Source organism: Marmota marmota, unplaced genomic scaffold (assembly GCF_001458135.2).
Source record: "Marmota marmota marmota unplaced genomic scaffold, marMar, whole genome shotgun sequence".
NCBI classification, from domain to species: Eukaryota; Metazoa; Chordata; class Mammalia; order Rodentia; family Sciuridae; genus Marmota; species Marmota marmota.
In genome coordinates this window covers 1,251,110-1,263,424 of record NW_025999942.1, presented here as the reverse complement: position 1 = coordinate 1,263,424, position 12,315 = coordinate 1,251,110, and the positions used below count along the sequence as shown (strand labels likewise).

Here is a 12,315-nt window from a genome sequence, read left to right as displayed (position 1 = left end):
AGGCTAGAATGAACTCAGGGGCCTGGAATGGTTTCTTTTCCACTGTATTAATTCTTTTAGATAGTATCACATATGCAAGGGGCAATCATGTATAAGAATATCAAATAGAAAATCATTTTGAAGCAGATTCCCAGGTAAGTAGTTTCTCATGAACATGAAACTTCTCTCTCTTTCTCTCTCTCTCTCTCTCTTTTTTTTTTTTGTGGTGCTAGGGATTGAACCCATGGCCTTGTGCGTGCAAGGCAAGCACTCTACCAACTGAGCTAAATCCCCAGCCCTGAAACTTCTTAATACTTGATTACTAGAAAAAAAATATATATATATATTTAAATTTAGAAATAAAGGTGAGAGAAAGCCGTAATTTCCCTTGTCTTCCCCCTTTGAATTAGGAAAAAAAAAGTCTTTTTAAAAATTTTTTTTGAAATAAGGACTAATTTTTCTTTCTAGTGTTTTCTCAAGTTAATTGCTGCTTCTGATTTTTCTATGTAATTAAACTGAATAGATTATTTTTAGTTTTAAAAAGTACTTTAAATTTACATAAATATCCCTTGCTTTTTGTGCTGATGATGGTTAAAATAGCTCTGTAGCAGCGATTCTTTAACTTCGCTTTATCTTGGAATATCCTTTAATTATATGCCTTTCTTTTGCCTTTAAATTGAATACTAATTTATGTCTTTGAATTTGGTACTAACTGTAAATGCACAGGGTTCTAAAAATTAATTTTTACCATCCTTGTCTATGTTAAACCAATTAGACTTCCCCCCACACTTTGATAGCAGTTCACAGCACTAATAGAATACCTTTCAGAAAACTGTTTCTTCTCTCAATAGTAGTTTTTGTTTTTGCAGTGTTTGGGATTACACCCAGTCTTTGTACAAGCTAGGAAAATGCTCTACCACTGTGTCACCCCCTACCTCCCTGAAAGAAAATAGAACGGGTACCTGCTAGTTTTTATAATCTAGTAATTTTTCACAAGTATTATATCATATAAGTTTCTAAAAGAATAATGATATGGTTAGAATAGGAAACAGGAAACATTAAGTACCCATTTTGCATTTTGCAATTTTGTAATACTTGGTCTTCTTTTTAGATGTCATAGAGAATTCTAATTCCCTTGACTTTGTCACTGACGATGTCCATTCAGTGACACACATGCTGAGTAGGACTACACTCATATACCAATTTTGTGCCAGATGCTGTATATGCCACCTTAAGAGCCAGTGGTATTCTTTTCCCATTTTAAAAGTGAGGGTTCTGGAGCCCTGGGAGGTGAGGCAGCTTGTCACAATCATAGAACTAGTATGTGTCTCTGAATTTGGGACTTGCGCCTGTGCTTGCTTGATTGGAAAGCCCACAGTCTTTCTAAGTTGGTGCTTCTTCTGAAATTATTTAAGTGATTTCTAGACACTTACCCAGGAGGCTTTTGGAAGGCTATTATAGCCTATCCTGGAGTACTAGTTAACAAATAGATAATTGTAAGAAAATGTAATGTTTATAATTGTTCAGATGCACCTCTTTTCTCCATTTCTTTTTTTCTTTTTCATGAAATGGTGATGCAAGTTGTCCCTCAGTATCCATGAGGATTGGTTCCAGGATGCCCCATAGATACCCCAATCCACTAATGCTTGAGTCTCTGATCTAAAATAGTGTATCATTTGCATAAAACACAAGTACATCCTCCCATATACTTTAGATAAACCTCCCATATACATCTCTAGATGACCTAGTAGAATGTAAATGCTATGTAAATAGTGTTATACAGTTCTGCTTAGGAGATAATGACAAGAAAAATGTATATATTAAGTACAGGCAGCCCCCCCCCCGCCAATTTTTGATCCTTAGTTGCTTGAATCTAGTGCTGCAGAACCCACAGACATGGAGGGCTGACTGTGTTCCAGGTTGTGTGGAAGCATTTTCCTTTTGCTGTTGCCAGACATGGTTTAGTTATATAATAACTTTCTTCTTCATTTATTTAACTACCCTGCTCACATTTGTGCTTTCTTTTCTTTTGTGCCTCTCTGTCCTTGTCCCTTTCTGTAGGTGGCAGTGGGAGACATCGTGAAGGTCCTCAATGGACAGTATCTTCCAGCAGACATGGTCCTGTTCTCCTCCAGGTCAGGTGTGCTAGTGGGCACATTATTTTTGAAATGAATATTATCAACAATTAAATATAAAAAAAAACAACTGTAGAACTCTTGAGCCATCTTTTCTGTTTCTACCCTGTGAATTACCAGAGTTACCATCCTATTCTCACTATCCTGTTCTCCAGTTAGTACTCCATTGGCTAACTGTAGTTTGAGATTTTGAAGCATTTTGGATTTCAAAATTTTGGATTAGGGATGCAGAATTGTTACAGTCACACAAACATTCCAAAATCCAAAACGATCCAAACTTGGAAAATCTGAAAATCCCAAACATTTTAGATAAAGGATACCCAACCTGTGCTTTTTTCAATTGCCTTCTCTTGCCTTGACCCTTGGTTTTGTTTCTGCCATTTGTCCTTTTAGGCTTTTTCTGAATTCTTTTTCTTACAGGTTTTGACTTCTTCTTGGCCTTTCTAGGGTATTCTCCTCATTGATAAGTACACTGATTCAAGGGCAGTGGAGTGATACATCCTAACATGCAGGGGGCACATATCAGACACTTCAGCACCAGTTTCCTGGTGGGTCAGACAGATAACAGTCTGCCCAGGCAGAACCCAGTTCTGCCCTTGAACAGGTGTTCACAGAAACACAGGCATTGTCTCAGTGTGGACATGACCTGAGGATGTTACTTGCTCTTTATTCATCCACAATTCAAGCCCCATTTGCTCAAGTGGCATTACCTTGTTCTCCAGGTAGTTTTATGCTAGAAAGGTGTCATCACTCAGTGATATACATGATGGAACAGTGCAGCTCTTGGCTTGATGAATAAAAGTTCAGAGCAAACATCAGCCAAATACAGTGGTGGTTCTAGCACTTAGAAGTCTGAAGAAGGAGTATCCCTTGAGACTAGGAGTTTGAGAGCAGCCATGGCAACACAACAAGACTCTTTTTAAAAAATTTCTTTTAGTATATAGCAAAGAAAGAAAGTCAAAATCGGCATAAGGATAAACTTCCATTCTTGATTTTAAGATTAAATTATGATATTAAAAACTGTGTCTTCTATATTAATGGGTGGCTAGACTCATAGATCCTCATGCTGTTTTCATTTTCTATGATTACAAACAGTGTTTCTTGTATTGGATTTGATCATTCTTTAAGTTCTGAGCCTTAGCATTCATTTTATGCTAGAGATGAAAAATTTAAAAATAGGGCCAGTGTCCTATGGAGGGAGAAAAACACTGTAAACAGGGGGATTCATGTTTGGCCTTATTCGTAGGAAACAGAGTAACTCTTTAGACATGTTAAAGCTTTGATCACTTGGTAGTTTGGGTTAGGAGTCTTGTCTGTGACCCTCAGATCACTTAGTTTTAATATGGGATGGTTTGTCTGAGCTGACATATCGTCAGGATACTCCATGTGCCTGAGTGTGCACTTTGTGCTGAGTAGCCTGCTCAACACAAAGTGTCATTTAATCTTCCCAACTACCCTGGATATCCTTCATTCATGCATGGGACAATCAAGACACAGAGAGATTAAACCACTTGCCAAGACCATATAGTTCCTCGAGGTAGCATTAGGGGACTTGAATTTAGCTAGTGAGTTGCAGGGTCCATTCTCTTAGCCATTAACTATGCCAACTAACCTAAATCAGAAGGTTAGAAGTAAGAGTTTTATCTGCCACACTTATTTTAATTCTTTGGATGCTGTCCTTAAAATTAGGTATGAAGAGGTGAATTTGGTGTCAACATACTTTATATACAAACAGAGATATGGTAAATTGTGGTATAAAGGTGTATTAAGAATTGTAATGTTAAAAAAAAAATAAGAGAGCTCATGTATAATGGCATAATTTGGCGTGAACATACTTTATATACTGAGTTACAAAAAATTGATGAATAAAAGTTCAGAGCAAAGATCAGCCAAATACAGTGGTATCCACAGTGCTGTGAATGGATAATTATGATTATAATGCATTCCACTATTTTCATGTATGTAAGAAAAATAAATAAATAAACAAAAAATTAGGTATTGGATTAAATAGTTGCCTTTTGACTCAGTAGAAAGTACAGGGAAGCAAAAAGGTCTGTCAAGTTTATGCCTTGATTCCCTAACTTCTGTGACTGTCATTTTCCTCAAAAAGTGTGTTTGTTCTGGCCACATCTTTTGGTCAGGTGTAGGCCCAGCCTCAGCCTTTAAGGATTCCCCTAGCCCAGTGGTTGGGTCTTACTTAGGGCATCATGTGTTTTTGATGTGACATCCTTTCCTTCTCATTGACTTTCAGTCATTTCTGTCTTCTTGAGGCCAGGGGGTCCTTATGTGGGGCCAGCGAGAGTGGATTATTTGGGCAAACAACTTTGTATTGCTGTTGAGCCCCAAAGATGGAGAGTGTGTCTTCCTTTATCACCAATCACTACTACTAATGTGGTTGTTTATAACAGTGTGTTTTGAAGGACTCATCAGCAGACATGGTTTTCATAATAGTTGATGAGCTATGAATCTAGGGAGATGATGTTACTAAATGTGGCCCTCTTTTTCCTTTTTCTCTCCTTAGTGAACCTCAGGCAATGTGTTATGTCGAAACAGCTAATCTAGATGGGGAGACGAACCTTAAAATACGTCAGGTAAAGTTACCTTTATAACTCATGTTATAGATGTTCAAGTTACAGTTGGTCCCAAATGTACCAGTCATTGTCTTTTGTGGAGAAGTTGTTCAACCACCAAAGGACAGGCCTTAACCCTAATGAAATCTATGGAAATAATGTGTCTTTGATTATAAGGGGAATTTTTTGAGAGGGACCAAGAAAAAGTGGACTTTATTAAGTTGTAGGTCATGGAGGGAGGGTATCATGTTTTCCTTTGTATCTTACTGGCCTCTCTATCTGTGATGCTGAAGAGAGGGGACATCCTCAGCCAGATTGATCTGGGTGATGGAAAGAACAGCAACTCTAGTGGACAAATGGAGTAGACAGGCCCTGGGTATCTCAATTTACATTGTGTTGAAATTGAGATTCTAATTCTGGAGAGCGGTATATTATACCCCAAATTTTCATGCCTTAAATAAAATTATTCTCACCATACATTTTATTCTAACATGAGAAATAATATTTAATGTATTATTGACACTTTTTCTGCTGACTAAAGTTTAATTCAATAATTCTGTCTACAGATCTTTCTTTTCTCTGTAGATTTAGACATTTTCTTTTCTATTTGGAATTAATGAAGTTTATTATACTATTTTGTTTTTTATGTATGTTTGGAAATGTTCAGAATAAAATGTTTTAAAAATCAAAAAAGAATTAACAAGTTCTAGGCAGTGTAAAATATTGAAGGGATACTTTATTTTCTTGACCAGTGTTAGAACGCTTTCTAAAAGTCATTTCAATATGTTATTATTTAAGCATGGAATCTTCACCTTCTGCTAAACTGAAATCTTTTGCATGAGATTGTTGTGGTAAAAGCTGCCAGCTATCAGTAAGGATTTTGAGGGGCTGATATTTGCTTTATTCAATAATTGCATTGTAGATGGCTGGTTATAGCCTTATGATTGACAGAATGCTGAATGTTGTCCCTTAAACATGGAAAAGAGTGTTCATTTTTGTCTTTTGATTTAAATTTTAGGGATTGAGTCAAACTGCTGACATGCAGACGAGGGAGGTGTTGATGAAATTGACAGGAACCATAGAATGTGAGGGGCCTAATCGTCACCTCTATGACTTCACCGGTACCTTGCACTTAGATGGGCAAAGGTGTCAACTTTCTCTATTATTATATTATTATTATTATTATCATTATTTTTTAATAATGTGACTAAGAGTTACTGAAGCTTTGGAAAAGTTGTTTGTTTCCTAGTCTCATAATATTTGAAAACTATAAGATTTCTCCATATTTAGCTTAATTCTTAGGCAAATTCTTTACCAAGTGAGCTACAACCCCAGCCCCAACTGAGCTTTTCTTGAAAAACTATTTCAACATCAGTTTAAAACTTCCCTTCCATTTAAACAAAAGTGATTTTTAAAAATAAATAAATTTATTTATTTATTTTTTATGTGGTGCTGAGGATCGAACCCAGCGCCTTGAATGTGGCCAGGCAAGTGCTCTATACTGAGCTACAACCCCATTCCCCAAGAAGTGATTTTTGACAAGAGCCCAAGGGCCTAAGATGAAGTTCATAGTAGGGGTCTGTTCTTCCTATGTCCCTGTGACCTGCTGAACAGAAGAAAAGGTTTTAGCTATAACAAACAGAAAAAGCAGGAGGGATACCTGAGTTGTTTAACAGTCAATAAACTTGTACGAGAAATTTATCCTTTTTTTTTTTTTTTTTTTTGCTAGCTCTCTTCTAAATGGAATTTGTTTGTATTTTATAATTTTTATTTTTGCAGTGCTGTGGATCACACCTAGGGCCTCCCACATGCTAAGGAAGTGCTCTACCTCTGAGCTAGGACCCCAATCCCCTTTTGTTTCTGGAAAATTGAATAAGTAAATTGTTATTCTTCCTCTATAGATATTCAGTGCTGGATTGTCTATATTCTGTTGTCCTTGTCTCGTGGTATTTGTTTTATTGTCCGAGAGTCATCTTGGTCAGATGTTGGGGTGCAGACTCTATCTGCTGCCCTTCCTTTATCTGCATGCTCCTTATTAGTGCCTCCACAGCCTGTCAGGTGCTCCTTTTTATTTCCAATAGACCCATGGCTGGGAAGGACCTGTTCATAGTAATCAACCCAAAGCAAATATGATAACTAAGTGCACTTGCTTGTTGATTGTCATTTAATATGTGTAGCCAGTGTACATAGCCCCCTTTTGAATTTTTAAATTATCACTCATATCTTTATTTGATGATTACATTATCTTTGACAAATTTGATATGATACATTTATTGCTTATTATTTTTCTTATTATAGTCTATAAAATAAATTGGGTTTTCCAAATGAATAAGCGTCTGGTTGTTATTTTAGCTCTTTCTTTTCTAGGTATTTTGTTTCACAACAGGATTATAAGAGACATAATTCCCTTTAAAACTTCATAGGAAAAAATAACAGCCTCTTTCTCCATAGTGATGAGTGAATAAAATGGACATTTTCGTGGGTCTTTTTTTGGTAGATTAAGCCAAAGGTAACATTTATTGATCAAATTTGACTGAAGGGAGCATTTGCTTTATTGTGGGTTTACATTTAAGGGGTAAGCTCAAGCTTGTCTTGTCAGACTATCATTAAATATCAATGTTGTTTCTTACTTTTAGCCCTGTTGCCCTTGGGCCTGACCAGATCTTATTAAGAGGTACACAGCTTAGAAATACTCAGTGGGTCTTTGGCGTAGTTGTTTATACCGGACACGACACCAAACTCATGCAGGTAAAATGTTTCTGTGCTGCAAAACAATAATAATTTTAGTTTGTCTTTGTTCTTACTTATTTCCCCCCACCCCTTTTTTGTTTTGTTTTGTTTTCATTGAGTGGAAAGTTTGAAATTGCATTTAGGAAGCTCAAGTTTGTCTTTCAACCTAAATTAGGAAAGAGAGTGCCTTAGGTAGTTTCTTCTGGATTTTTATCTTAACAGATATTTGTTACCTCTTGCCTGAAATACAGATGGTCTTTGTTTTCTAGATTTAAGAGGGATGAATGATTCTAACTTACATTGTTTTCTGAACTTAAGTGGGGATTAGCTTTAACCTTTTTTTTTTTATTTCTCAACTTCTTTTTATCCCAGTTAATTAGATTTCACAGTAGATTTTTATTTAGCTGAATTTAAGAACTTATGCTTAGTCTTCATATACCAAAGGAAAATATTCATTTAAAAGAATTTGCTCTTTTTCCCTGTTAATTTTTTTTAAAAAATCTCATTGGTGAATTGATAGCACAAATTATATTATGACACACTTGATCAGGCAGCTTTTGAAATTCCACATCAGTTAGTGTCCCTCGTGTCATTTCTTACATTCCTTTGGTATCATTTGGGATTATTTTTTGCTAGTGGTAGCTGTTAATGAGAATTGACTTTTCCTCTTGTTTGCCCTTTTATGAAACTTATAAAGCACACATTCGGCTATGTTTCTTCATTAAAAAAAAAAATGGTGACTACCGTGCACCAAGTCTTATGTTAAACCATATAGATACAATAATGAAAAGTCTAGTCTTACTCTCTGGGAACCAGGTAGAATAAGGAGTAGTATGGAATTATAAAAACGAGATGTTATAAAATGTGTTGTTACAAAATCCTACAGTTTTTTTTGTATAAAAAAGGATCATATGCCCAGGTTTCAGGTGTCATTTGACTGGATACTACAAATAATTCTTGGGCAGAAACATGTTTTAAATAATGGGAAGGGAGACTGGTGTGTTGATCCATTCCTTGAGATCAAATGATAGGATAAGAGCATTAAATATTAGAATAAATGGAATGATAGACCCAGAGCCACACCTGCTAATTGATCAGTGAAGACTGGGAAAGGAATTAGGATTAGAAAGGTGGAGACACTCACTGAAAGTTGAAGAGTATTGTTGGAGCTGTTGCCTGACAGATGGTTAAGTGTGTAGGATACTCATCTTTGAGTCTCTGAAGCTGAGTGTTTATGTGTGATGAGTCCTGGGGCTGAACCATGGAAATGGGAAGATTAAGCTAGAGCTGTAGATGGTCATTCAGTACTGAGCAGTAAAGGACTGAGAGGCTAAATTAATGGGTCGTTGGTGTTGCTGTGATTTTGAAGGTAGGATGACAGCAAGGTTGGGGCAGAATGGAATTCCATGAGCCAGGTGCGGAAATCCTCAGTGAGAAAGGGGGAGAGAGAGGTCAGTGGACCTGCTGCCGGAGAGGGCAGAATATAGTGCAGCCAACTGGTGTGAGTTTTACAAATGAATTTGTTAATGTGGCATTAGAGGAATAGAAATCCAGAAGCATTACAAGGTGTTCGATGTCTTCGATGTACATATAGTAAACTATCTCCAGATGCCAAGGGAGGGAGTCTTTGCTGAAGTATCTATGCTGTGGAGGAGGCCCTAGTGAAGGTGTGTCCTCCACTGGGTAAGGCAAGGAGCAGGAGGAGATCTTGTGAAGCAGGAGGAGGACCTAGGGCAGTTTCAGTCACAGAAGGGTAGGGCACTAAGGCACAGTGGAATGCTTGCAGAGACTGTGTGTTGGATTCCATGGCAGGTAGAAAAATGAACAGTTGGCAACTGCTGGAAGACAACTCTTGCTGGATCAAGATTGTTCCGCCTATCTGAGATGTGTCCCATTTACTCCTCCTGCTCGGGCCTCATCTATCCACAGAGGCTGATTAGAAAGCTTTCTGAGCAGTCTGTACGCAAAGTCTTTAACTTGGTGAAGAGCTGATTGCTGTGCCACCAAGTGAGTGGCATTGAACTTCTGTAGCCCAATGACAGTGACCTTGGCGAGCACTTGGAACTCTAATAACCAAGATCACTATTCCTATTATTTTGTGATGAAGTGATAAAGAGATCATGGGTGGCAGGGCCCTGATTCTAGTTTTCAGCTTGTGCACATCACAAATCCAAGCACACTCCAGGCTTCCTTGAGTATTGGGTCACTTTGTAGGGTAAGGTACTGTTTTCTAGATCATATATTGGTGATACAGCTTTCTAGCTAAGGTCTAATAGTTATTTGTACTTTAAAACATTCTCACCATCTCTTTAGCTAGCAAGGTGTGCACCAGGTGAGCCCATGCAGTTTGTAGCCCATGAGTGGGAGAAGCACTTTCCTTTCCCCTCAATGTGACAAACTTCTCGATGAGGCTTATTGCTCAAGTACAGAATGATGGAAAGCCCCAGAAACATCTGTGCCTTTAGGGCTGAATCAACAAGTAAAAATAATGAGCTTTTAAAAGAATATGATATCACACACATAGCTGGAAGCCATCCTGTCTGTGTAATAACAATTTTTTGTCTGTACTTGTAGTACTTGACCACAGAGAGGAACTCAATTTCTTTAGGGTTCTTTTTTCTTTTTCTTCCTTCCTTCCTTTCTCTCTCCACCCCCACTTTGTTGTTGCCTTTAAATTTTTAGGTCAATGCTTTCTACTGTTGAGGGTTCCCTCTGTTAATGCTTAGTGTAGTTCCATGTAGAAATCTTTCAATCTACCATTTCTGTTGGTTGATTTAATGGGAAAGAGAGAAATTATCACCTTAATTAGAGCAAAAATTAGTATCAACAAATCATGCATTACTCTAAACAATTCACACATATTAACTCATTTATTCTTCAGTATGAGGAAGGGAACTATCACTATTCTTATTTTATAGCTGATGAAACTGAGGCACATTGTATAAATACGTAACCCAAGCTTAGAGATGGAGTTGGGATTTAAATCCAAGCAGGCAAACTCTGAAGTCATTGTTTCAGCCAGTATTCTGTGGCCCACTTTCTTTAATAAGAAATAAAATATGTCTTAATCCAGCGTTTTCAAAATAGCATTTTGACCTGTTTCTACGTATAACTCCATTGCATCAAAGTAGCAGTATTTTTTTTTAAAGAATTTTATAGAACTTGTGATTCCATTAGGAATTTAGCATTAAAAGTTCATCAATCCAAGAAGAGATGTTCAGGGTTTGGGGCTGAATGAGCAGAGCTTGGCTTTTCACAAAGTGCAGGTGTTGAAGCCTGATGTTTTGGGGTCATTTCTGTTGTGTTGGATATAAGATAAATTTTCCTAACCCTGTTAACTATCTGTAGTTCAACCATTGGAAAAGATCAGAAGTAAATAACTAATGGGGTCCTAGAAATGAGGTTAATTGTATTTTTTTCCTTCCTGTTCATTCAATGAATGTTTATTAAAAATGATAAGATCATATTTAGTTTTTAAAAGATTAGGATAAACAGTCTTGGAATGGGCCTGCTGGCTTTTGCTGGGAGACCAGATGGGGATGTGTTGTACCAGTTGACCTTTATATGGTATTTGATTGATGATAAGTTGGCCTTTACTAATGGATTTCCATTTAGAGTCTAAAGGAATTTTTTGAAAAGCCTGTAAAGGACAAATAATTTAGAGAACTAAAGAGAAAGAGGAAAAAAAAGTATAAATAGAAGAAATGCTGCTGTGTTATTTAGATTCCTAAAGGACTTAGCTTTTCAAAATCCCAAGTATAACAATCCCCGACTTCTACCACCAAAGAAAGCCATGGCGATAGCATTACAGTATTTCTAGGTTTGGTGGTAGAATTCAAATAGAGTTCAGTGACATCATGGCATGAGATTCTCTCTGAATCTTAGGAGTGATTTGCCTCTTGTTTTCATCACAATTTTAGTTTTACATTGCAACTTCACTTATATTCTTTCTGAAGACATTTCCATCCTAGCTCTCTTTCAATGATCAGAGAAATTGAGGATATAGAAGACAGTGCTTACTTAAGTTTGATGCATTTCTGTGTTAGTTAATGCCTTTATAAGCTTCCCTGTCACCCAGTCTTTGCAAATCAGTTTGGCTTGTGGAAAGCCAGGGCTTGAAACTCACGGAAGGAGACGTGCAGACTGAAGCTCCAGCACCCACCTCACACCATCCAGTTCGCGCCTTCTGATTTAATGCAGGAATTGCCTCACCTCCAGGAATGGATTATCATAATTAATTCCCACCTAGATTTACTTTCCTCCGTGTTTCCTCAACCATTTGTATTACAGTATTTTTTTTTCCTATTGCGACTTAACAAATTCCCACAAATTTAGTGGCTTATAAACCCCCAAAGTTGCCATGTTTCAGTTCTGTAGGTGAGAAGTTGGATATAGGTCTTACTGGACTAGAGCTTAAGATATGGGCTGCTCTTCTCTGCAGGACCTGGTGGGTGTCTGCCCCTTACCTTTCAGCCTTTGGAGGTGCCTGTTTTCTTTGGCTTGTGATTCCTTCCCTCCATCTTCTAAGGCAGCGATATTGTAGCTCTCTGACCATCTGTTGTCACCTCTCCCTCTGATCATGATCAGGAAAGGCTCTGCCTTCTGAGGACCCTTGTGATTATAGATTGAGCCCATTTAATTAATTCAGGACACACTCCCTCTCTCAAAGACTTTAATCATATGGGCAAAGGCCCTTTTGCAGCCATCACAGAGGCATGTGCCTACAATTCCAGTGGCTTGGAAGTCTGAGGCAGGAGGATCTCCAGTTCAAAGATAGCCTAAGCAAAAGCTAGAGGCTAAGCAACTCAGTGAGACCCTGTCTTTAAATGAAATACAAAACAGGGCTGAGGATGTGGCTCAGTGGTTGAGTGCCCCTGAGTTCAATCCCTAGTTCCCCCCCA

At 37.6% G+C, this 12,315-nt stretch overlaps 1 protein-coding gene across 1 annotated transcript in view; it reads left to right on the top strand.

Annotated features, from left to right (window-relative positions):
- Positions 1 to 12,315, top strand: part of LOC107153194 (phospholipid-transporting ATPase IB) — a 532,593-nt gene that overhangs the window by 72,264 nt on the left and 448,014 nt on the right. Inside the window, exons 7-10 of the mRNA XM_048801263.1 lie at positions 2,041 to 2,114; positions 4,636 to 4,705; positions 5,703 to 5,830; positions 7,321 to 7,432. Coding sequence (XP_048657220.1) covers positions 2,041 to 2,114; positions 4,636 to 4,705; positions 5,703 to 5,830; positions 7,321 to 7,432 — 384 coding nt within the window. The remainder of the gene's footprint in view (positions 1 to 2,040; positions 2,115 to 4,635; positions 4,706 to 5,702; positions 5,831 to 7,320; positions 7,433 to 12,315) is intronic.